Here is a 27,351-nt window from a genome sequence, read left to right as displayed (position 1 = left end):
CAATAATGTGGGAAGGCCTGGGGAGAAGTGGGGGTCAATGGGGAGAGAAGAGGAGAACATACGTAATACTTTCAACAATACAAATAAATTAAAAAAAAAAAAGAAAGGTTCCGCCCAGTCAGTGTGACTCAGTGGTTGAGTGGCAACTTAAGAACAAGGAGATCATGTTTTGATTCCTAGTCAGTACACATGCCCAGGTGTGGGCTCTATCTCCAGGGCAGGGTGCACAGGAGGCAGCCAATCAATGATTCTCTCTCATCATTGATGTTTCTATCTCTTTCTCCCTCTCCCTTCCTCTCTAAAATCAATAAAAAATATATTTTTAAAAAAATTCCTATACTTTTGCATCTATAGGTTGGACTGGAAAAGTGAAGTAATAACATGCTCAGTATCATAATGTAACCATTTATTTAATTAAAGGTAATGACTCATATCTTATCTCATACTTAAATATCTTAAATAAATATAATCTAGACTAGAGGCCTGGTGCACAAAAATTTGTGCACTCAGGGGAAGGGAGATCCCTCAGCCCAGCCTGTGCCCTCTCGCAGTCTGCGACCCCTCGAGAGATGTCCCCCACTCTCCGGGGGATGGGGCCTAAGCTGACAGTCAGACATCACTCTGGCAGCCCGGGAGCCCTCGGGGGATGTCCACCTGCCAGCGGGGAGCAGGCCTAAGCTGCAGCTGGACATCCTTAATGCTGCTGAGGGGGCGGGAGAGGCTCCCGCCACTACCACTGTACTGGCAGCTGTCAGCCTGGCTTGTGTCTGAGCAGAGCTCCCCCACTGTGGGAGCGCACTCAGCACCAGAGGGCAGCTTCTGCATAGAGCATCTGCCCCCTAGTGGTCAGTGTGTGTCATAGTGACCAGTCATTCCCAGTCGTTCAGCTGTTAGGGTCAGTTTGCATATTACCCTTTTATTATATAGGATAGAGCCCTGGTGCACTGGTGAGGGCTGGCTGGTTTGCCCTGAAGGGTGTCCCAGATCAGGGTGGGGGTCCCGCTGGGGTGCCTGGCCAGCCTGGGTGAGGGGCTGAGGGCTGTTTTCAGGCTGCGCACACCCCCTTCAGGGTGGTGGTCCCCACTGGGGCGCCTGGCCAGCCTGGCTGAGGGGCTGAGGGGCTGAGGACTGTTTTCAGGCTGCGCACACCCCCTTCAGGTTGGAGGTCCCCACTGGGGTGCCTGGCCAACCTGGGTGAGGGGCTGATGGGCGTCCTTCTTTCTTTTTTTTTTTCTGGGATTTATTTATCTTCTATAATTGAAATTTTGTAGCCTTGAGCAGAGCCAAGGGCCAGCAGGGCAGGCGGGAAGCATGGCTTCCTCTATTGCCGGGGGCAACCCAAGCCTCCTACTCACTCCCGCTCCATGGCTGCCTCCATCTTAGTTGGGTTATTTTACACACTTACTCCGGATTGGCTGGTGGGCATGGCTTGAGTGTAGCAGAGGGATGGTTAATTTGCATGCTTCTCTTTTATTATATAGGATTATTTTGTAATGAGTACATTTCTTTTTCTTGCTCATTTAGAAGCTCATCACTTTGTTTCTTCCTGATAATTTTATTTCTGTCATTTGATTTTCATGATCTAGAACTCCATGTTATCTGCAAACTAATAAATAGCACCATAGACTTTATGTAGAGGAAATTTCTTATTCTTGCTTTCCTATTATCCATTTCGGCTCTGCTGGTGGTTTAGTAGGAGGTGAGGGGGAAGTTAGGGTGGCTGGAGGGGTGGAGGGATGAGTTTAGCCTGGAGAGCAGTGTTGACAAGCCACATATTTAAAGCCATATTCTCTGACCCAGGGTTAACCAATAATAAAGCTGCTATTTTGAATTCCATCTGCCTTCTCCTTTATCTACCAAATGGTTTATACATTATATAAACAAATGCAAGATTTGGAAACAGATTGTCTTTTCAATAACACTGGAGGGCCCTTTCACTGCAGTCATTATTTTAAACTCCTTTTGAAAAATGAACTTTTTAGTGCTTCAAAGGAAGGGTGGTGTCGGGCAAGGAACTCCACCACAACCCACCAGGAGACTCTGTTTATTGCCACCAAAGATTTACCATACATGGTGCGCTAGCACTTTGCTTTCCAAGACTGCTTAATGTTTTCTTTCTACGAGAATGCTGTTAATGACAAGCTCCTGCTGAGTCACTGAAATGGATTTGGCAGCGATGCTGTGGAAGAGTGTGCTATGAGCTTAGGGATGCTGAATTAACCAGGCACTAACAGGCATCCCTAACCGAAGGGAGTCAGAGACTCATGTCAGACAGTAGGAGAGAGAAATGCAAGAATAGAAAGTGTAGCATACAATACAAGGACTCCAAACCTAAAACACTAGACCAATAAATTAATACCTGAGGAAAAGGGGGTGGAGTATCACATGAAAATCGCTTTAGGGAAGCACTAGTCCATTCGAGAAATTAACAAATATAAAATTGAAACCTGTCTTAAAAAAATAGTTTTGAAAATCTTGTAGTTTTTTAAAATAAAAGCCTAACAATTGATATAAAGACCTACCATATACTTGTTTTCAATTAAATATTACTTCTTTATTACTTTTTTTCCCTAAAACTATTCTTATTTTGGCAAATTTTGGAATTTTAAAAAGAAAATCCCATGTCATGGGTCTTAAACATATGAAGACAAAATAATCATTCTTTTTAGGGATCCTCTTTCCCAAGTTTTATCCTAAAATGCTCATCTACAAATTGAAGTGCAGCACTAACAACTTATTCTATGCTGTTTTCTTCAGTACCCAAATAAACACTAAATATCAGATTTCTCTTGAATACCCACTGTCTCAATTCAGTGCTATGATTATAGTGAGATGAGACACAGGTCTTTACTGAATACCCACATGGTACAAGCACTAAGTGAAGTGTTTTACATAGATTTTTCAATTTGTCTTGAACCTCACAAAAACTCTATGAGGTGAATGTCATCTCCATTTTTTTTTTAACTAATGAAGGAGCTGAGTCTTAAAGAACCTGACACAATAAAGTAGAAAAACACTCTCAATCATCAAGAAAATAGCTACCTTCAGTAAAAGTTTATACTTGGGCAGTTGATTCCAATTCCTTGAAAACTGATAAACTGATCTGTATAGAATTCTGTATGTTTAAAAATTATTTTGTATTATTTTACATACTTATAAATGTACATAGGCAGAACTTTTGGGAACAGTTTTGGCTGTATCTGCTTGTATCTACTAGAGTTTTCCTCCACAGTTTCTATAAGGTGAGATTTTGAAAGTGCATTTCATGGGATGTTAATGAGTAGTACTTATGTTCTGGAAATGCTGGCTTCAACAATATTAGATGTGTGTGTGTGTGTGTGTGTGTGTGTTTCTGTAGGACTTCTCAGAGTCTTTAGTTATTCGTGCCCTATAAATCTCCAAGAAGAATTTTAGCATATAGTAAGCAGTGTTTTTACAGTATTTTTTGACCATGAAACCCTTTTCTAATATTGCATCTAGCTGGACTACTATAAAATTGAGCCTAGGAATCATGGCTCTAATGTTTGCAAATGGACTCAAATTAACTGCAAGCCCTTTAGGTGAGCAGTTCTAAGGGTAAGGAAGCAAGGTGGGAACACAAGGGGTATTCTACTAAGAGAGTCAATTGGAAAAGAAATGATTGCTAATCAGGTCACCAATGTTGGATTTTATTTTAATTCAACTGAATTATTTGTGGAGCAAAGAGGGATTTTGCTTTAGCAGTAGGCACTGGCAAGAATAACAAAGCACAGCCAAAGGAGGTGTTTAAAAACTTTGCCTCCTGAACCCACAGATTTCTACCAAGTTATATCTGGTTAAGAAACATAATGAGATTATATCATGGGCAGGCAGGTGCCTTACAGAGAGGCCAGTAAGTGTCTGGTCAATAAATGAATAAATGTTTGATGAGTGAGTAAATGAAATTCCTCTAGCACCTGCAAAATAGTGGCCTAGCTTCTTTTTGAAATCTTTCAGTGTTGGGATAGCCACTGACATTCAAGGTAGCCAGTCCCTCTGCTAGACAGCTCAAATTAGCAAACTGATTATATATATATAGCTCGTCAGTAGCTCACTGCCGCCCTCCAATAGCTCCCTGCCCACTGCCCTGCCCTCCTGTAGCTCTCCCCATGCCCCTCCTCCCCACCTCCCCTCATAGCTTGTTGCCCTGCCCCCTCCTGTAGCTCTCTGCCACCTGCTTGTAGCCAGTAGTTCACTGCCACCCTCCTGTAGCTCTCCGCCCACTGCCCTGCCCTCCTGTAGCTCCCTCTGCCCCCCCCCCGCCCCCTTCATATCTTGCTGCCCTGCCCCCTCCTATTGCTCTCCACCCGCTGCCCCAACCTCCTGTAGCTCCCGCCCCCCCCATAGCTTGCTGCCCTGCCCCCTCCTGTAGCTCTCCACTGCCCACTTGTAGCTTGCTGCCCCACCCTCCTGCTGATCCGTGATCTGGTCGTTATGCAGTCAGTCATTATGCTTCATGGCATAATGACCATTTGCATATTACATCTTTATTATACAGGATAACGCTCTTATCGGAAAGGACTACCAAAATATAGGCTAATCTCTTTAGTGGATAAAGAAAAGAAGCATATTTTTTCATATGTGTATTGGCTATCTACAATGAGGTATCACCTCACAACTGCCAGAATGACTACTGTCAATAAATCAACAAACAATGCTGACAAGGATATAGAGAAAGGGAACCCTTATACATTGCTGGTGGGAGTACAGTCTGGTATAGCCACTGTGGAAAATAGTATGGAGTTTCCTCTTAAAAATGGAACTGTCATTTGACCCAGCAATCCCACTTCTGGGAATCTACACTAATATAAGAGAAAAATGGTAATTGGCGTACGAGCTACCCTTTTCATTGGCTAATCAGGGCTATATGCAAATTAACTGACAACTAAGATTGGCAGTTAACTGCCAACAAGATGGCGGTTAATTTGCATACATAGGCACAATGCAGGGAGGCGAAAGGGAAAGCAGGAGGAAGCCCCCTGCCACTGACAGTGATCGGAAACCCAGGGGGGAGCTAAGAGCTGGGGGGCAGGGCAAAGGCGCCTTTGCCCTGCCCCCCAGCCATGATCAGAGAATCAGGTGCCTTTGCCGCCCTGGCCAGTGATAGCAGGAAGTAGGGGTGGAGCCAGCGATGGGAGCTGGGCACGGTCGAAGCTGGCAGTCCCGGGAGCTAGGGGTACCTTGCCTGGGCCTAAAGCAAAGCCCACGATTGCGGGGCTGCTGCTACTGCGGGTCCCCGCTGCCCGGGCCGGACGCCTAGGCCAGAGGCGTTAGGCCTGGGCAGGGGCGGAGCCTGCAACCACGGGGAGCTGGGGGTCCCCTGCCCAGGCCTAATGCTTCGGCCAGAGGCGTTAGGCCTGGGCAGGGGCGGAGCCTACTGGCTCCACAGGGAGCTGGGGTCCCCTGCCCAGGCCTGACACCTCTGCCGGAGGCCTCAGGCCTGGTCAAGGGGCCGATCCGGTGATTGGCGATCGGAGGGTGATGAGGGTCAACTCCTCTGGCCAAGGCATCAGGACTGGGTGGGGGGCGGAGCCGGGGATTGGGGGGATATAATGGTCCCCTTGCCCAGGCCTGAAGCCTGGGTCAGAGGCGTCAGGCTTGGGCGGGGGGTGGAGCAAGCGATCAGAGGGAGATGGGGGTCCCCTGTCCAGGCATGATTCCTGGGCCAGAGGCCTCAGGCCTGGACGGGGGCCAGAGCCAGTGATCGGGGGGAGATGGAGGTCCCCTGTCCAAGCCTGACACCTCTGGCGGAGGCGTCAGGCCTGGGCAAGGGGCCGATCAGGCGATCGGAGGGTGATGGGGGTCTACGCCTCTAGCCGAGGCGTCAGGCCTGGGCAAGGGGCCGATCCTGCAATTGGAGGGTGATGGGGGTCAACGCCTGAGGGCTCCCAGTATGTGAGAGGGGGCAGGCTGGGCTGAGGGACACTCCCCCACACACACACACCCAGTGCACGAATTTCGTGCACCGGGCCCCTAGTCCTATATAATAAAAGCCTAATATGCTAAGTGTCCAGTTGTCTGGCCGGCTGTTCGACCAATCAAAACGTAATATGCTAATGATATGCTAAGGCTGCTCAACTGCTCACTATGATGTGCACTGACCACTAGGGGGCAGATGTGCCGACCAGTAGGTGAGCTTACTGCTGGGGTCCAGCCGATTGAGATGGAGCGAGATGGGCCAGACACCCCCTGGAGCCCTCTCACAGTCCCTCCCCGGCTGGCCAACTTCCCACATCCCTCTCTGGCACCGATTGTACATCAGTGGGGTCCCTTGCAATTGGGCTGAGGGACCACCCCCCAAGTGCATTAATTTTGGGCATCGGGCCTCTAGTATATAATAAGAATCCTGAAACCAATTAGAAAGAATATATATATGCACCTCTATGTTCATAGCAGCATTATTTACAATAGCTAAGATCTGGAAACAGCCCAAGTGCCCACCAGTAGATGAGTGGATTAAAAAGCTGTGATACAATTACACAATGGAATACTATCTGGCTATAAAAAAAGGAGCTCTTACCCTTTAAGACACCATGGATGGACCTGGAGATTATTATGCTAAGCAAAATAAACCAGTCAGAGAAAGACAAATATCACATTATCTCACTCATATGTGAAATCTAATGAACAAAATAAACTGCAGAGAAGTGAGAAAGCCACCTGGGAGCCTGGGTGCTGCACAATTCTCTAGAACAAGGGTTGGCAACTATAGCCCAATCAACAAATCCAGCCTGCCACCCACTTTTTTTATGGCCCAGAGCTAAGAATGGTTCTTAAATGGTTAAAACGCATTAGAAATATAATATGCTTTGAGACATGCAAAAACCATGTGAATTCAAATTTCAGTGTCCATAAATAAAGTTCAGATAGAATACAACTGATGGGTCTTGAGACATGCTACTCCAAAATATGGTGGGTGAGAAGATTCTAGATCACCTATTTCAAGAATTCTGCACATGGGAAGAATTTGGTACATATATGGGACAGTTGAAAGGTCACTGGTGCTGGAGCAGCTGCCTTGTTCCTGAAGAGATTTCTGGGGGACATTGCTGATATAAAGGTACACATCTAGCATGCCCAACCTTGACGGCAATGTGCATGAGCTGGAGCTTGCTAAGCTGGGGCAGCAGGACACAATACGCTGGACACATCACCCACGGCCAGAGCACTATGGGCATTGCTCCTACCTCAAGGATTAGGGTCCTTACTAGATAAGTAGTGGGCAGCCTTAAAAGGTTTCTGGCAGGGGAGTGACATAATCAGAGATGTATTTGAATAAGACTGTGCTTTCTGACTGCTGTGAATTTCCTGATAAAATGATTTAGAAATAGTCTTAAGTGCATTGTGTCTTTCTAAAAGTCTTCAATACACTGGAAGGACAAGCCACATACTCAATTCTTTTGCCTTTTATAGAAACAGATACTTTGTTGGATGACCTTGCTACTTAAAAGGGGGTCCAGGGACCAACAGCAGCAGGAGCAGCACACCTGGGGGCTTGTTAGCAATGCAGAATCTCAGGCCCACCTATTGGGTCAGAATCTTTCATTTTAACCGGCTCCCCCAGGTGGTCTGTTTGTACGAACTTGAAAGTCAAGAATACCAAGCTTCATCCATAAGATGCCCCTCACAACTCAAAAGATCAGGAAAATATTAACTATAACATAAGAAAATTTGAATTTATTCATTTTGCGTCAATCACCGCTTGGTAGGGATGGCAGCCCTTTTAGCGAGAATTTTCTGCTGCTCTGTTTCTTGATTATTTTTAGGCACTTTGTTATAAGGTTGAAAGTACAAAATGTACCATCAAATGTACCTCCATTATAGAGGCTCCTGATAGCTCCCATGAATTGTGCCACCTGCGATTTGGTAAACGTTCTGTGGCTCTACCTGGGTGCTGCATGGTGTGGTGGGTGGAAGAAGTCTATTGAAGCCAGTGGTCTGGTTCGCATCTTTCTTTGCCACTTAAGAGCTATGTGACTTAGATAACTGACTTAAGTTCTATGTGTCTCAGTTTCCTCATCTGTAAACTGGAAATGGCCACTGTGCCTACTACACAGAATTGTTGTGAGGATTCAGTGAGTGAATACATTTAAAGCACTTAGAAACAATGTCTGGAACATGTTAAATATTATGTATTTGCTAGTTTGTTGTTGTTATTATATTACAACTGCAAATTACAAGAAGCCAAGAAGTTTTCACTGGAAATCATTCTTGGGGCAATGGGCAAAGGAAAGAATGTTAGTCACACTTCATTCAAATGTCACATAACAGGAAAAGGCCACCTGCTAACAATTGGGAAATTTGCCAAATATTTGTTCCTTTGATGCCACATGTAAGAAACTGCTTAAGCCATGTGGCCTCAGTGAGGCAATTACCAAAACAATTGCCCTGGGTTTTTAAAGTCAGTAATGCACAATAGTGTCTTACAATTTTAAAGTCTTCTATATACATTTGTAGTAAAGAGATTTTCTCTTTAAATTTAAGGGGGCCCAATTTAAAAATGAAACCAACATTTACGTTCTCATGCCAACTGAACTGTAGCCAACAAATGTTATAAACCACCTACCACGTGAAATCAGTTTATTTTTATCAAGTTTTAGCAGTGTAAGTGTTCCCTCAAAATACTGCATTTACACATGGAATTATTATCTATGGCAAAAACATGATTCTATTTCCTAGGAGCTGCAGCCTATGAAGCATATATTATAAATTAAAATTTCACAATTCATTTATTTAGTTTGGCAATTTTCTGCACCTCATATTACAAGGTAGTTTTTCCATAAATGTTCTGCTGACTCTTTTAAAATAAATAGAAATTCTGATAAATCACTTTCATAGAGCCATCCCAAATGCTACAGATATCACCTTAACTAAAAGATAAACCCCACATTTTCATCTTTATTGTATGGTTGTATATCAAAAAATTTTTGTAACTAACAGAATTTAATAACTGTTTAGTGAATAAAGAGAACCTTGTTTTAAAATATGTATAATAAAAATCTGCTGAAATCTCTTTATTCTTATTCATGAACCAATTTAACACTAAGTTAAATTTTATCACTTAGACTGAAAAGACACTATTTATAAAGAAAAACTCTCCCATTAAAAAAAGAAAACTGATAATTAGGTTGCTTGAAGCACTGAATTCAGCATATTTTATTCTAAAATTTTGCTTTCCTAAAAATATGATTAAACTTCTAAATTACCAAATGGTGTTCTGAAATACCCCGAGATTTCTAAACAAATGAAAGAAAATTTCTGCAAAAATATCACAAACTCATTTTTATTACATAATAATTTCCATCGTTGTCTGGTTAACAAGGTTTCATGAGTATATTGTTTCTAACTTAAAGTGACAAGGCTTCCACTAGAACTTAATAAGTCAGTCAATCAATTGATTAGTAAATTCTGTCACTTCATCCTTTTAGTATTTAAAGTAGCTAATGAATTCAATACAAGACAATACCAGAGTGGCTATGTAACCCTAATCAAACACCCAATAGCATTTGTAAAAAATGATGGGTATTTGAGCAGACTGGGTAAATACACATGTGTACCCTATAAGAACCAAACTGAAGGTGGCATTATATGGTACCTTTGATAACTGAAGTCTCTCATACACACCAGGAGGTGGATCTAATACTTTTGATAAGTAAATGTGAGATGTATTTGCAGGAAAACATGGTTAAATATTTTAGCATGCAATAATTTTTCCTGTACTTGGTGACTATATCAGTATAGTGAAAAGGTTTGATCTCAATTGATTTTCCAGGTTGTTCTATATAACTCTATCAATAGGAGACCATTTTTCTTCTGGGACCACACCCACGAGTCTCAATAATTCTATTAGAGTAACTCTCCAGCTGTGTCAGAGACTATCCATGTCATGTAGCCACCTTGTTTATAGTTTATGTCCTAACTGATCACTGACTGGCCAATTACTGGACTTTCCCTATTAAAGCACTGTTCTAGTTCAAGGAAGAATATAAAAATCTCTGATCGGCCCTGACTTCCTAGCTGGAAAGACCAGTTAAATACACATGTATCAGAGTGTCCTGATTGATCCAACCTGAGAGCAGACAGATTGCAGTTCTTCCTGATACTCCTAGCCCACTCCAGGATTTAATATGTGTAAGTATTTGTATAGGAAGCAGGGGGCAAAAAAACTCTGGCTGGTTCAAAATTCAGGTCTATCCACCATTTATCTATCAGCTTTCTGTATCTCTGGGCAAGTAACATTATCTTAATCTCTAATACCATTATTTTTAACAATAGTATATACTTTATAAGGTTACTAGAGGCCCAGTGCACGAATTCTTGCACAGGTGGGGGACAATCAGGCTGGGCAGGACAGGGTAAGGGGGGGGGTAAGGGAGGGGATGCAGGAGGTTGGCAGGCCGTCCCCGCCCCCTGGTCGAACTCCAATGGAACTCCTGGTTGAGGGGACAATTGGCATATTACCCTTTTATTATATAAGAATGATAAGAACCAAATTAGACGACAAATGTAAAATGCTTAGCACAGTGCTTGACACCTAAACAAGTCAACAATAAATGTTGGCTACTTGAGGAAGCACCTGTCTTTCCTTTAGGGGAGTGGAGTTACAGCCTGAAGCTGAAGAGATGGCTTCCAAGTGAACCTGGGAGGTGTAAGCCCCAAACAGTATTGTTGGGGTTCTAAGGGAATAAGGTGACATTCAGGTCATTTCCAAACTTGTGTGTGAAAAATAGTGAAGCTTGAGATGCTGTGGTGATACTGACACCACAAATTTTAAGGATTTGAGAGCACCAGGGGAGAAGCAATATCCTCACAAGGGATCAGCAATGAGACACCTCCCCTAAGTGGCTTTTGGGAAGCAAACATCAAGATGGGTGAGAAAGGGAGAAACTAAGATGGCGGCATAGATAAACACCGGGAAATTGCCGCCTCCCACAACAATTGAAAAATACCGCCAAGGACAGAGCGGACATCATCCAGAACAACAGGAAGGCTGGCTGAGTATAAATTCTACAACTAGAAGGAAAGAAAAGCACACTGAGAGCCAGAGGAGCTGTGGAGGTGAAGTGCAGAGGTACGGAGGCTCGCGCGCGCGCGGAAAGCGGGTGGCACCTGAGGACACGGCTGTCTTTTTGAATCACAAGCTCCCGACTGCTCTGAACTCCGATTCCGGGAAGTCTCTGGGGACCCAGGACTCATACGGGGAGAAGCTAGACTGTCGGGCAGCTGGCGAACTTGAGAGCGGCTTTCCCTCAGAGGTGCTTGCAGCCGTTACCGGGACACCGAGACTCGGGACTCCTTAGGGCTGGGCGGAGAATCAGCCATAGCTGCTTCCTACACCCTTTGATTCCCTGAGACCCCGCCCCACCCAGGCTGCGGCAGAGGCTTTTGCATGTGAATGTACCTAACTACAGCCCAGCCAGGCAGACCCGGAACTTCCAAGAGAAGGCCCAAGGCCCCGCAGCGGCTTGCATTGCTTCACAGCTGAGCCTCTTCGTGGCTCCTGCTGTGTGGCCTCAGGCAGAGGCTGAATTAGCACCTCCTTAGATCCAGGAGCCACTGTACCCAGTGGTCAGAGGGGGACCATCCAGATTGCAACTCCTCAGATCCATAAGGGACACACTCAGGGAGCAGACTCAGTGAGCACCAAAGCCCCACTGAAGCAAGTCTTGCCCCAGAAGGGTGTCTTCAGCACAGAAGTTCTCCCACTTCAGACACAGCTGATTCTCACAGCCAATTGGCCTGGAGGTCAATTCCTCCCAGTGATCCTACAACAACCAAGGCACCAAGAGTGCACCAAGAGTGTCCACCTCAGGTAACTGGGGAGGCTGAGCCACTGGGCCCTACAGGACACCTGGCACGCAGGGCCACTCTATCAACACAGGGAAGCAGCCAAAATGCGGAGACAAAGAAACAGGTCACAAATGGCAGAAATGGAGGAAAGCAAACGACTGGATATAGAGTTCAAGGCCACGTTTATAAGGTTTTTCAAGAATTTTATGGAAACCGCCGATAAATTTAATGAATCCCTCAATAAGTATAGTGAGACCATGGAGGACATGAAAAAGGACCAACTAGAAATTAAGCATACACTGACTGAAATAAAGAATAATTTACAGAGATCCAACAGCAGACAAGAGGATCCCAAGAATCAAGTCAAAGATTTGAAATACAAAGAAACAAAAAATACCCAACTGAAAAAGAAAAAAGAAAAGAGATTCCAAATATATGAAGATAGTGTAAGGAACCTCTGGGACAACTTCAAGCGTACCAACATCAGAATTATAGGGGTACCAGAAGGAGAGAGAAGGCAAGATATTGAAAACCTTTTTGAAGAAATAATGACAGAAAACTTCCCCTACCTGGTGAAAGAAATGGACTTACAAGTCCAGGAAGTGCAGAGAACCCCAAACAAAAGGAATCCAAAGAGGACCACACCAAGACACATCATAATTAAAATGCCAAGAGCAAAAGATAAAGAGAGAATCTTAAAAGCAGCAAGAGAAAGACAGTCAGTTACCTACAAGGGAGTACCCATACGACTGTCAGCTGATTTCTCAACAGAAACCATGCAGGCCAGAAGAGAGTGGCAAGAAATATTCAAAGTGATGAATGCCAAGAACCTGCAACCAAGATTACTTTATCCAGCAAAGCTATCATTCAGAATAGAAGGTCAGATAAAGAGCTTCACGGATAAGAAAAAGCTAAAGGAGTTCATCACCACCAAACCAGCATTATATGAAATGCTGAAAGGTATTCTTTAAGAAGAGGAAGAAGAAAAAGGAACTCTTACCATTTGCCACAGCATGGATGGAACTGGAGAGCGGATAAATACCACAGGATCTCACTCATTTGTGGAATATAATGAACAACATAAACTGATGAACAAGGACTGATCCAGAGATGGAGAGACATTGATTGGACTGTCGGGCCTTGGAGGGAAGGTAGGGGAGGGGAAGGTAAGGGGGAAAGATCAACCAAAGGACTTATATGCAAGCATATAGGCCTAACCAATGGACACGGACAACGGGGGGGGTGAGGGCATGAGCGGGGGTGGGGGTAGAGGGTAACGTGGGGACAAGGACACATATGTAATATCTTAATCAATAAAAAATATATTAAAAAAATAATAATAAAAAGAAACATTTTCTTTGAAAACAAAACAAAACAAAAAAGATGGGTGAGAAAGAAAAACATTGGAAACTGGTCCTGAGCAGATCTGAGAAACCAAAAAATTCCCAGAAATGACTGGAGTGATTTGGACAGGGGAATGATATAGACATCATTTCTGTACCAACAGGCTGGAAGGGCCTGGTGACATTTGCCTCATTCATATACAAGTACAGTAACAATATAAGACAGAATGTGCTAAGAGCAAATAAGACGTGAAGGTAATGGATACTGTAAAGTGCAAGGAAGAGATCAGTGTGAACTGGCACCTTAAAACATCTGGAACATCAGCTGGTCCTTGCAGACGGGTGGAAACCAAGTTGTCATGGTGAGTTAATTAGGAAACATGGGTGAGCCAAGTTATACGGGGAACATGTACCTGGGTCTTTGGGACATTGGCTGAAGTGTGTGTGTGTGTGTGTGTGTGTGTGTGTGTGTGTGTGTGAGAGAGAGAGAGAGAGAGAGAGAGAGAGAGAGAGAGAGAGAGAGAGAGAGAACAAGAAAATAGTGGGAAACAAGGTTAGAAAACTAGGGTTGGATCATATCTGAATGGCTGAAGGACATGGATTTGGTCCCAGTGATGGGGAACTAGAGAAAAAAACAATTTTGATTTGGGAAACTAGTGATTGAAAGATCAATCTAGCCTCATGTGGTATAGAAGGAGAAATGTGTAGGGGTATGTGAAAATGGTTAGAAAACTATTCACAGGTGTAGCAGGAGAGGAGTAGGATATAATGTTAGATTGGCATAATATTACTAATCATTTTCTAAAATAGCACTTACAGCGGGGAAAAAATCTAATTAAGAGAAATATGGTCTTTGGTTACTCCTCAATATCCATTCATAATTTTCTCATGATTATGTCTCCATGCCCCAGTGGATATGGCTTAAGCCACAGCTTGCTTGTTTGTAAGTTACATAAGCGCTCTTCAAGCACTGAAATTTCTAGTGTGATTCTAATGTAATCTCTCTCTCTCTCTCTCTCTCTCTCTCTCTCTCTCTCTCTCTCTCTCTTAGGTCTATTGAGACTTCTATAATTTACTTAGGCATTTTAAACACCAGATATTGATACATTTATATACTTCTATATAATGTTAGTTATGACAGAATAGTATTATATAAAAATATTGTTTTCTCTCATTTAGAGTCCCTGAAAAAAAATATTTCCAGAGTTTTATAAAGCAATTCAATATTTTGCCTGCTGCTAACCCCACTGACTGTTGATACAGTGCAATTGGTTTACATCCCTCTGCCAACATTCAAGTATGAAAAACATTTTCATTCAACTCAAACAATGACTGGGTTTTTTGAGGACATTTTCATAATTACAAATACTCACTTGAGCTCTTCAGCAAGATTTTCAGCAAAAAACCATCCTGATGCAGTAGAGTTTCCAGAAGCAGGTTCCAATTACAACCTGGCTGGGCTAACAGCAGTTTCAATTGACCCTCAGTTGTCAGTTGTCCAGCTGATGGAGTCCTTTCAAATGCAAGATAAAGATGGAGTAATGAAGTTAATTTATCTATGAAATTAATAGCCTTAAAGTACAGATGTAATGCTAACTCCCTTAAATGTCAATTCCTCCAAGATTACTCGGAAAATGCTTTCATGCTTGCTTACTTTAGGGTTGCTCAGGGAAGGAATACATTTAATCTCAACTAGCTAAAAGCAAATTAACATTTGGTAGCCTGCCAAGTTTAAAACTGATACAAAATCACCATAGCCTATATTTCACAGAACTATGTCTGTTTTAGTTTCATGGAGCAAATAAAAATAACTTATGCATTTATTTAGAATGCATTTATTTGTTCATATACCAACTATATGAGTGCCTACTAGGTGCTATTAACTCCTTTTATTATTCATGGCAAGAAGTTTCAATGGGTTTTGACTGCTTTGTAATTTGTCCTGTACTACGATTGCTGATAAAACTAAAGGAATTCAAAGTTTCTGTCAAGGGTCAACCATAATCTAATTATTTAATATGTAAAGACTTAAATCAGCATGCAATTATCAGAACCACTCTAACAATCACACTGCTACCAACTTGGGTAATTGTTTCATCAAAGAGAAATAATCCCAAGGCAAATAAGCTTCTATTTGGGAAATTATCATCAGTGTTGGACAGAAAATCAAAGTCAGGTCTACCATATCACCACGTTCATTTATTAATGGATCTTCTGGAGATAAGAAAGTAAAGTAGAAACTGAAAACTGATAACATAATTCATGTTTTCCTTCTAAAATCTTAAAGTTTAGATTGGCTAAAGGTCACAACATCTAAAATCAGCTTACAACCACAACAACAAAAAGGCAGGAAATGATCAAACTCAGTTTGGTTGCAGCCATAAGGACTATGGGAATAAGGTGGCATTGGGAAGAAAAGGTATGATTGGGCAATGTGAGCATGTGAGTGAAAGGACCTAACTTCACAGTGGGGAAAAAAAGGCAGAGCAAAGGGTATTGCTAAGAGAAACAATTTATGGGATCATCTCAACATGAAATTTACGGAGTGGTTTATGGTGAACCATCCAGTTATCAACATTGTCTAAACCATTAGTTTTCGTGCCTGGGCACTGGACCAGCAGTGTGAGCATTACCTGTGAAATTGTAAAAATGAAAATTCCCAGGCCTCATCCCATCTGAATTCTGGAGATGGGTTTCAGAAATGTGTGCTTTAACCAACCCTCTGCAGGAGATTCTGATGTATGCTAAAATTTGAGAACCACTATGGTAAGAGGTGCTTTCTGGTGCAAGTTTGTAAGGATAGACCCAGTTGGCATCATCTTTCCTGACTCTGAGCCTTTGTGCCCATTTGGGTCCACTGTGGCTGCCAGCCCTGCAATAGTCCTTTACTTAACTCTACCCATCCTTCAATCTACAGCAAAAAAATGTTGCTTTCTCTGTAAAGTCTTCACTAAACATTTCTCTCCACAGTGGTCTATCTCACTGTGAATTAAAGCACTTATGACAAATATACACATTTTAGCACTTTTTTATTTAATCAATTAAAACTTTTCTCTATACAAGATTCAAGTCTTGTGAGGACACAAGAATTTGTTTTAGACCTCCAAATCTACTAGTGAACCTAGCTGATTGAAAAGTAGGCTCACAAATAGCAAAGCAACTTTTTTTTTTGATGCTTTGCCAAAAAGCTGGTTTAAGCGAAAGTGAGAGGATCCAAAGATGAAAATGAAGAAGTTTCAAAGCACCTACTCTTTGGCTTGGCTTGGCATTTGGATCATTACACAACCTTATGATGCGCAAAATCCTTCAGCCTGCATCTGAACTTTGGGCCAACTCAGACTTCCCCTGTGAGACTCGGATAAACACAACTGGAAGTAGGGAAACTCCTTGGACAATTGGTGGGGCAATGTTAGCTATGGAAACTCCTGCTCCGGGTAGGTGGGGAAGAGAGAAGCAGGGAGTTATTTACTTAAACTCTGTTGCAGAGGAACCGAGTCCACCAGTTCCGGTGCTCTGAATTACCTGGGTGTTCCCAAATTGGTCTGCCTCTTGCAGTAGTTCAAATATGGTAAAAATAAAATATTATAAAGATTCTCAAAGGGAAGAATCCACTAGGAGAGTCCTTCAGATGGAAACACTGAAGCAGATCCTTACAATTGTTGTCCCTATTTCTCTCCTCAATCCCAAGGGCTAACTTCTGGAAACTTTTTTGGGGTTCAGTAGATGAAAAGCAACTAGTTGGTTGTAAGTGATATATTAAAATGGACTTAGTTTTTGAACATTTCCTACACATTTTATTTGAGTTGAGTGCTGACTTAAGAATACATTTAATGAATTGAAAGATCCAGTTTGATAAAGTCTAGAAAGGGGGAAGAGGGTCTTTGAGAGACAATCTGAAGAAAGAGATTGGAGACAGATCATAGAGGGCCTCATTTGTAGGGATTTGGGACCCACTGAAGAGTTTAAGGCAGATGAGTTTCCTGATCTGACTGCAGTGTGGAGAATAGATTAGAGGGGTTAGTGTTTATGCTCAGCCCTTTAAACATGTAATAAAGCAAAATAATTTGAGTGTAATTTCATTCCACTGTATTTAAATACCTGGTTATAAATAAAACCTCTCATTTGGCAGATGGGAAGCTGTTTGTTGAAATGTACCTTAATTTTGGGATCTTTCAATTTTTCACATATTTTGAAATGTACAGTAAAATGACTCACTATGAGAAAAAATAAAATATTACAAAGATTCCTCAGTCTCCAAGCTCCGAGTAATAAATGCATTGAGGAGTCTGTGTTGGGCATATGGAGAAGCATATGTTCCCTCATCCTTTGAGCTGGTGGAGTTGTGAAAGTGAGATTAGCCTCACAAAAAAATGACAGAAAGAGGAATTTCATATATATTTATATATGTATCAAATGTGTACATGCTGAATTTTACTATAATACAAAGAAGAGAACCAAAATGTATAAATCCATTGGAATGTATAAATCTTGTACTGGGAGACACGATGAATTTATGGCTGGGTTATATTAGACTTATACTCTAATAAGTACAACATTTCTAGGGAATGAATTGACCTAAAGAATTTTTCAAATCCAGTAGTAAGCAGTGATACAATAATGAGATTCAATCATTATTGGTTTATGAAACTAACAAATTACTTTTATAGAAGCATCAAACAAAATCTTAGCTGTCTACAGGTGTGTTTACTTCACTTGTATTTTCTGAAATTTAAAAATATGTACTCATACTGCAATAGAAAGTTTTTAAAAATCTTAGTTCTATTAGTGCACACTAGCTGAGTTCCCACTGCAAGATGAGAAGCCTTACTGCTCAGATCACATGACCATGGGATTCATTGATATGTGTGTGTGTGTGTGTGTGTGTGTGTGTATGAAATAAATCACATAGAAGCTGCCAAACTAGTAGAACAGTGGAATGCACTCTGAAATTCACAGCTTGGGGATGGCATTAGGACACTCTGCTTCTGGATTTGATACTTACTTTGAACCATAAGCCATTATGTGATACTGCGTCCCCAATAGATAAACTACCAGGGAACTAACAGGTGAAAGTGGAAGGGGCAACTCTCACCAGTGCTCCTGCTGATCCACTTGGGGAATGTGTGTGAGCCCTGTAGGCATTGCAGGAGTGGAGGTCCTGGTTCTGTGGTGGTCCTCTATCAGGGGAACATTAACAATTCCACTAAACTTACGTTATAGTTGCCATCTAGGCATCGTTGGCTTCCCATGCCAGCAGTCTATGGGGCAAAGAAAGGAGTTACTAAACTGGCAAGGATGATTAACCTTAATTATCATGAGAAGCTAGATTAACCCTAGTTATCATGGTGAGCTATCATAAGGTGATTAGGAAGGAGTATGTCTGTAGTTCAAGGGATTCTCTTTTTTGCTTTCATGACTTGTAAGCACCATAAATAGGTGACCGAAGTAACCATATTCAGACAGGTAAGGTCTCAGTGACTCCACTGGGCAACAACACAAATTAGGTAAAGGGAAGTTGAACTAAGAGGTAGAGGAATGTAATAATGAATATCACTTGCAAACCCTGAAATTACTGCAGCAGGGGATACTCTAGCTTGTCCCACTAACTCTACCGTAATAATTTTTTAGAAGACATTTTGACCAGCCATCACTGAGAAGAATCAATGACAGGACTGAGTGAACTCAACATGGGGAATGGGTGGATTTCCATGGTGCAAGGGGGAGACCAAAGCAGAGGTCCATTTCCCCACATTCTCTTGCCTTTACTGCTACAGACACTGGCCTGACTTCTGACTGTAAAAACTTGTATTTCTCTACCTCCCAGGAAAACAGGCTGGAAGTGCCAGCAAATTAACACCCTAGGGCAGCTCTCAATCAAAAATGTATGAAAATTGCTGTGTAAGTATCTCAGTATCCTTGCTCCTTTGGTGGGATGACTCAGATGTGAATTTCCCACTGGTTTCAAGAATTTCCTCAGAAGGTTTAAGTTCTGGTTACTCCTTGGTAGTTGGCTTGATTTTACTAATCTTTCTTTCCTCTCTTCCTTTGTCTCATTGACTCACGCCCCTTCCAGTGTTTTCTCCACTTAGAAGATAAATTACTGTCTCTTAAATCCGTGTGTCAGGGTCCATTTCTTGGGGAAATCCACATGAGTGGAGACACTTAATATTCATCTTACTTAATCCTTGTTTCAGGATTTTTGAGAAACGAGTTCACGTTCATTTAGCTAATAAATGTGGCTGCTGGACTCTGAATCCAGGTCTTTCTGACTTTAAAACCTATGCTCATTCGACTACTCCAGGTTTCTGTCCATTCAACCCGGTTGTTATTTGATGGGTCAGTTGTATTTTCCAGCATTGAGGATGTTGGCTCTATTTCATCTTCTGATTGAAGATACCATGTTTTTGACCCAAAATCAAGTTTGTGGTCTCAAGGCTTATTCCCAAATTGGAGACATATTATTCAAGGTATCTAGGGACTGATTTCAACCAGATGGTTCCTGTCAAGGATTCCTGGGCCAAATTTATACCAGAGACCATAAGTTACATGATTCAGAGAACAAAGGCAAGGGCACAACTAAAGATAAACTAAGAGTAAAAGCCCTAAAGTGGGAAAATAAAAGCGGGGGAGAAGCCCCTGAATTACTGTTACTACTCTTGGCTTTCCAAAACTGATTCTTCAGAATCTTTCTAGGAAAATAAGTAAAGACAGATCTTTAAAGCAAACTTGTCATCTTTTTTCCAAGAAAATAACTTTAATACCTGCGAAAAAGGTTAATGGGGGGAAAACCCAAAATATTTTATCAATTTAACCAAGATTGTGTAAATTATATGTGGCTATAGCATTGGAAATGTTTGAATATATTTTAATCTCTATAACGGGTATAGCCAAGTCTCTCTGAGCCTTATAATTAAAGATGATCCAATAAACATAAATTAAACAGAAAATTGCCTGAATGTTTATACAGAGGATTTGTTTAATAAGGTAGATGACACTCAAAGAGTCTCATTTTTTCAGAGTTGGTTGTATCTACACTATCTAGTGTACAACTTAGAGGGTAGGCATTCAACCTATAAGACCTAGGATATTTCCTGATTTTAGCAAATTAACCTTTTTCACTTGAGATGACCCCATTTCCCCCAAATCACCCAAAGATATTAGTACTTAAAAGTCATAGCCTTAGCTCCATACTTTAATGTTATACAAGTTAGCATATCCTATTTCTAAAAATCTAATTTTAATTTTTAAAATAATATTACATTTCAGGTATCGGTTTTGGACTCTGAAGGCTAATCTAGCATCTGAGACCCTGGACACTAATGAATACCTCAGCCTCTCCTTGTGAGGAGCAGAGTAATTTGGCTAGAGCTTTAGATATTATTGGTCCCCATCTACTGGTAATTAATAGCCTGTTACAGGGAGATCAAGAAAGATCTCTCCTTGCCCTAGCTGGTTTTGCTTAGTGGATAGAGCGTCAGCCTGTGGACTGAAGAGTCCTGGGTTCAATTCCGGTCAAGGGCACATGCCTGGGTTGTGGGCTCAATCCTCGGTGGGGGGTGTGCAGGAGGCAGCCAATCAATGGTTCTCTCTCATCATTGATGTTTCCACCTCTCTCTCCTTCTCCCTTCCTCTCTGAAATCAATACAAATATATTTTTTTTAAAAAGAAAGATCTCTCCTGGCATCACACTTGAGATAAGTGCAGAGACCCCATGAGGAAGCAGTTCAATATTTTTTATACTTTATCACACTTGTAGTGGGTCCTTTAAACATGTTTAGATAATTGATAAAATCTGCAACTTCTTGAAACATACAGCTCTTCACTAACACAATAAACTGATGGATTATTTAGTAAGTACCTATGTGACGAGTGCCATGGAGGCACATTAGTTCACTTAATCCTCATGACTCTGCCATAAGAGTATCTTAGAAGTTAAAGATATAAGATGTCTCAAGATGCAAGAAGCACATGATGATATCGCCTGCTGTTTTCAAATAGATCAGCAAGATTGTATTGTATTTATGTCTCAACTTCCTCACCAAAATATAAACAGTTTCATATAGTACACAAAAACTAAAGCTCACAGAGGTTAACTCACTTTCCAAGACTACAAAACTATGCATCTAAAAACCACATCTGTCTCATGGGAAAACCTATAGTTTTCTTCTATTATCTCATTGCTGGTTCCATTGCTGTGTTCTTATTGACATAAGAACCTCTAAACCATAATAGAAAAAAAATATGTAAACCTTAAGATATCTAGGTGCATTCAGTACCTAGTTCATTTGATGTATTCACTTCTTTTAATAACTGCTCCATAAGCACGTGACTTTCTCTCTGAAAATCTTTCAAAGATCCAGCTGCTTGTCCATCCGCACTCAGGAACAGCCACTTAAGAGGTTTGGTGTTAAAAAGCTCTCATTACTTCTCCCCTGCCTGTTGGCTCCATGTCAAAGCTTGGCACCTCATCAGACTGTAAGCTCTCTAAGCTCCTTTCCTCAGTCCTGGGGAACAGCTGTCAGCAGCAGCTGGGAGGCAAAGCTCTTTTTTCATCCTCCTCCCCAGATGTTCTCTCTTCAGGATACTAGAAGACATCTCCTCAATAAGACCATGCTTCCCATGACTGAGCTTTACTACTCAGATCAAATGTGTGAAAACAGCTAAATGTACCAATTAATATGGTAATTTATAATAGTAAAAGTGTAATATGCAAATCGACCGAACAGCCAAATAGCAGAATGACTGTGCGAATGTCCATGGTATGACACGCTGGCCCAGCTCAGCCAAGGCGGGTGTGAAGCAATTGTTCCGGGGGCCGCCATTGCCCTACGACTGCCCTGCAGAGAGAGGCCCAAGCCACTGGCGGGTGGGGTGGGGGGGAAGTGGTTGATGGGGCGGGGGTTCCATGATCGCCCTGCAGAGGGAGGCCCAGTCCACCCTCTATGGGTGATTGATCAGGGGGCTTCACAGAACCGGGGAACCAAGGGTATATGGTGCGGATGCGAGCAGCACCAGGCCAAGGTGGGTGCGGGTGGGGGTGGGGCTGTGAGGGCCCCTGCAGCCAGGGCTGCAAAGGCCTACCCTTGCACAAATTTTGGGCATTGGGCCTCTAGTATCTAATAAAACACTACTTTGAACACATTTGTTTCTTCATTCATTCCCTCAACTAATATTTGTTGGCCAATTACTATGTGGTAGGCCATGGAGACACAATGGCAAGCAAAAACCAGTCTCTATTTTTATGGAATTTAGAGGAGAGTACATATATAATTTAAATGATCATACAAATATACATAAAGTTACAGCTATGAAAACTCAGTGTAGGAAAAGCAAAACGTGCTATAGAAGATGTAGTAAGAAGTAGTGAACTATCTTTGGGGTTGATGAAAGGCTTTCCTATAGAAGTCATATTGGAGCTGAGATAGGAAGACAAGTTGGTATCAACTAGGTGAAAGAGGAAGAAGACATTTCGAAGAATGAGGAAAGCATGTGCAAAGATCCTATGGCAGAAAGGAGCATGGCATGGCAAAAAAAAAAAAAATGTAAAAAGGCTAAGGTGTAGAAAGCAGAATCCAGGGTAGTGTGGTATTAGAAGATATTGCAGAGGTGGGTAATCCATTCTCTGTAGGTCTTATAGGGCAGGCTAACTTTTTTTGAATATATTTAAAGAAAAGAAAAATTCATGGAAGGTTTTTAAGCCATATGTGTGAAATTGTAAAATTTAGTTTTGAAATTAGATTTGGGTGTGAGAAATCTATTGGTGCAGTTTGCAGAATATTGCAAGTGGAAGTCCATATACATATGGAAAGAAAACTAGGAGGTCATTGCAATAGTCAGGAGAAAGTTGATGGCAAATGTGGTGCTATGGATAACAGATATCTGGGGTTAAAATCAATGAGACTTAATAATGGATTGGTTATAGTAGGACAGAAAGGGGGAGGTGTTTAGTTGGCCTCCTACGTCTCTGGCTTCTACAATTGCCTGGATGTACCATTACCCAAAATAGGAAATAATAGAAGAGGATCCAATTGAAGGGGAATTTCGTAAATTAAGTTTGGGTCATGTTGAGTTTGAGGTGTCTTCGTAATCTCCAGGTGAATACTCAAACATTCATATATTATTGGCACCCATAGATATATGGGTCTGTAGTCCTAGGAGAGGTTAACATTAGAGATATGAATTTGGGAAGTACATAGGTAGTACATGAAGCCACAGGCATGTATGATTTCACCTGGAAAAACTGATAGAACTCTGAAGATATTCAATATTTAATGGCCAGGTCAAAGCAGATGAGCCTGCAAAGAAGACAGAGAAACAGAAACAGAAAATGAAGAAAACTGGGAGACTACCTCAGGAGAGTGTATCTCAAGGTAGAGAAACTGGACAATGGTACTATATGTTAAGGAGGTCACTAAGATGTTATTTCTCACCAATATGTAACTATTTGGGGAAAAGAACATTGTCTCAAACTTCACTGCCTAACTTTTCTCTTACTATTAACACCTACCACAATGCCTTACCTGGAGAAAAAAATTTACATGTGTTTATTGAAAGAATAAGCAAGCACAAATTGGCGAACTGAATAAAAGATCCACATAGGCCCTAACCGGTTTGGCTCAGTGGATAGAGCGTCGGCCTGCGGACTGAAAGGTCCCAGGTTCGATTCCGGTCAAGGGCATGTACCTAGTTTGCATGCACATCCCCAGTGGTGGGTGTGCAGGAGGCAGCTGATCGATGTTTCTCTCTCATCGATGTTTCTAACTCTCTATCCCTCTCCCTTCTTCTCTGTAAAAAATCAATAAAATATATTTTAAAAAAAAGATCCACATAGTCTACAATATAATGAAGTCAAAGACAGATTAATATATTTAGGGGAGGGGCAAAAGTATATAAATCTAAAACAGGATTACATGTAGTAAAAGCATAATAGAAACAAAAGTATAGTAGAAATAAGTATCTATAGCTCAGAATGGACTGGCCACGGATCAAAATATCATGTTGCCATCATAAAACAAAATGATAGTATAAAATAAGTGGACTATTTACTCCTACTGATTGTGCTCATTGGATTCAATGTGCAGTTATGACCTACTTAGCTAAGAAAGACCTGAAAAATATTTGGAAATATTTTAAAATACGCAAGAAGGTGAAAGTTTGAAAATAATAAAAAGCATGACAATGTATCACAGTATAATTGAGTAAGATAGTATTCTGACAAACATTACATAAAAGGACAGTATGGTGTCATAGGATTAACCTTGAGCTTAGTATATTCTCTCCATGCCTTTGTTTAATGTAGTATGAAACTGATTACCCTTTCTAAATCAACTCACATTGTTAGCCTATACTATTGTTAGGGATAATGAATACAGCACATTTTACTTATTGCTTGGAAAATACATTTACTTTTCCTAAAGCAAAGTCTTCTAAACTCTGTTCCAGGGGTTCTAGGAGAACATGAAAATTCTATTTTTTAACCAAGTTTATACTTTATAATTTTCTCTAGAAATCCTATAGACAAATTTATGGCCCATACAACTGGTTTTACATTTGTAACTATCATTTTAAGTAATAATTTCAATCTTCCTCCTTGTTCTGTTTCTTCCTTTTTACCTATCTTTAGTTCATTATCCTATATAATAAAAGTTTAATATGCAAATCTACTGAACAGCTGAATAAACAGTCGGTGGGGGGCAGGGCCGGCGAGCAGGTGGTGCCAGGCCAGCCAAGGCATGTGCCAGTGGGCAGAGGGAGGGAATGGCAATGGGGAGGGATGGTGACAAGTCGCAGCGGAGGGGTGATGAGGGGGGCTGGCACCGTATCCTGTCAGGTCACCTCCCACAGATGGAGGCGGGACAGCAATGGTGGGGTGGTGGGGGAGGTGCCATCCCCTGATTGGCCAGCCCCCAGTTGCCTCCCAGAGAGGGAGGCCAGACTGTAGCTTAGAAAGCCATCAGTAGGACATCCCCTGAGGACTCATGGACTGTGAGAGGGCACAGGCTGGGCTGAGGGACCCTCCCTCCAGTGCGTGAATTTTTGTGCACCAGGCCTCTAGTCTTAATATATTTAATACTGTTGAAAGCTGATTGAAATTCTTCCTGAAACAACGCACATGTATAAATAAATAAACAACTAGATAAATTACTAAGATCCTCCATAATATTAAATACTTCATTCACCTCTTCTCTAAGACTCCCCCTTTCAAAAAAGAACAGCCAATGTATTTTTAGTTTGTCTTCATCTGACCCATTTATTTTCCTGAATAGTTCATTTTAGTTGCTAAGGTGAAAAATGGAGTTTTGAATAACAATTTGGGGTAAAAGACACACTGAAGCAGCTGATACATGTGAGAGAGATGGATGACAAGGCAGAGAATTTTAAGGTTATATGATGGTGGTCTAGGAATTCCCCTCACAATGTCTGACAAATATTAATCAAGAACTTGAGTTATTTTGAAATTACTATTATTGCTGCCCTGGGTTACTTGGACTATATCACTGCTCTGAACATGGTGAATCATAAATCACATGGACCATGTCTTTCTAAGCAGATTATATGGACCTCTTAGACAATAATTGTCAGAAAATATTGCACTCAGTGTAGTGGGGGCTCATACTGTACCTTACATGGAGAATTTAGAACAGTAAAGGAGAGACAAAGGCGTTCTGGGAGATAAAACTACATAAATAAAAGGCCTGGATCTGATAATAACCAATAAATAAAGGTTGAAGGTATGAAAGAACTGTGTGTTGAAGACAAGCAAGGACAGTGACAGCTGGAGCACAGGAATTTCTTGTGTGCTCCAGGAAACAAGCCGTGAATGGACAGTGTGGGTGAAACAGAAGCTACCTTAGGTTCTTGAGCAGGTGACTGGTAGAATGAGCGCAGTACCTTAAAAATGCCAAACAATAATAAAATGGACTAAGGCTGTTGTAATGGGTTGGAGAGAAAGGATGGTTCTAAGAAAACTCGGAAGGAGGAATCAGCTGAAGAGGGTGACACTCTAGGAACAGGCAAGGAAGCCGCTCCACATGGAACCATATTAAAGGTTCTGCCCCAAAGCACTGAAGAACAGACACTCCTAGAAGAAAAGACACCATGTGTGGAAGGGTCAGTTGAGGACATCACGTTGGGTTTTAGTAATACAGTGGATCATTCAAGAAATATGGGCTGCTGGACATGCAATGTTCCGGTAAAGGCAAGTGCTCAGAGCTAGAATGCAGACCTAGAAATCATCTGTACAGAGATCATATGGTAAATCATGTGAACAAAAGAGCAATAAAAATTGGGTTTCTTCTTAATTTTAAAAATGATTTTATCTTAATAAAATGAAATTGTCTTGTTATAAGAAATTTGGAAAATATAGAAAACCATACAGATAAAAATTAAAATCGTTTGCAATCCTACTATACAAAAATAAAAACTATGAACTCTCTAGTATATATCCTCTCAGTGCTTGTTTTTATACATACATTTTTAATGCTAAGGCTCACTACTTCTCAATAGTATCCCACCTTCTAATAACTGTTCATCCTCGGGGATGTAGGGGTTCTCTTATTCTGCAAGTTTGGGGAATCAGCCTACTAGATCCCCCCGCCCCCGCCGCCTTGGAAATAAACACTCTACATGCAGAGACTCCACAAAGTTGAACCATAAAAAAAGACTGTACATAATGGAAAACTAACAATCTTAGATTTCCCATGCACACCTGTTAACATCCCCTTGAACTGCTCTCCCTTTGAAAGGTGGATGTGTAGTTGTCAGGAGCTTGAACTTTAAAGGGGACAAACTTAGGTTCAGAGTCTGCTCCCAGCTTTGTTTTCTTCTTATTACTTCAATCTCCACAAAAGAAGCACATAAGTGCATATCTCACAGACCCATGTGAGGTTTGAGAGAGATAATATACATGAAGCACTCTTCAAGTCTAGTATTCAGTTCTCTCTAAAAACTGGGACAGCTTTGATGATGTCATAATTACTAACCTGCAGTTTGCCCTTAACTATAAATTACAATGATTTGTCATGTAATATTTTTTAAATCAATCTTTTTAATGACTCCACATTAGACAATTATATGGCCATCTCATAATTGATTTATCTAATTCCATAGTGTGGGATATTTATTTACATTTTTTTTCATTCACAAATAATGCTTCCTTGAACATCCTTACATATAGTTTTGTCAACAGTTCTGGTTAATT

At 41.4% G+C, this 27,351-nt stretch overlaps 1 protein-coding gene across 3 annotated transcripts in view; it reads right to left on the bottom strand.

Moving 5' to 3' along the window:
• The window catches only part of KIAA0825 (KIAA0825 ortholog), a 367,814-nt gene that overhangs the window by 207,908 nt on the left and 132,555 nt on the right, over window positions 1–27,351 (bottom strand). For all 3 annotated transcript variants that reach the window (XM_059694100.1, XM_059694103.1, XM_059694101.1), the window contains one exon: window positions 14,525–14,664. In XM_059694100.1, the coding sequence (XP_059550083.1) occupies window positions 14,525–14,664 (140 nt within the window). The remainder of the gene's footprint in view (window positions 1–14,524; window positions 14,665–27,351) is intronic.

This window comes from Myotis daubentonii, chromosome 4, assembly GCF_963259705.1.
Source record: "Myotis daubentonii chromosome 4, mMyoDau2.1, whole genome shotgun sequence".
NCBI classification, from domain to species: Eukaryota; Metazoa; Chordata; class Mammalia; order Chiroptera; family Vespertilionidae; genus Myotis; species Myotis daubentonii.
This window is presented reverse-complemented; position numbering and strand designations above follow the sequence as displayed.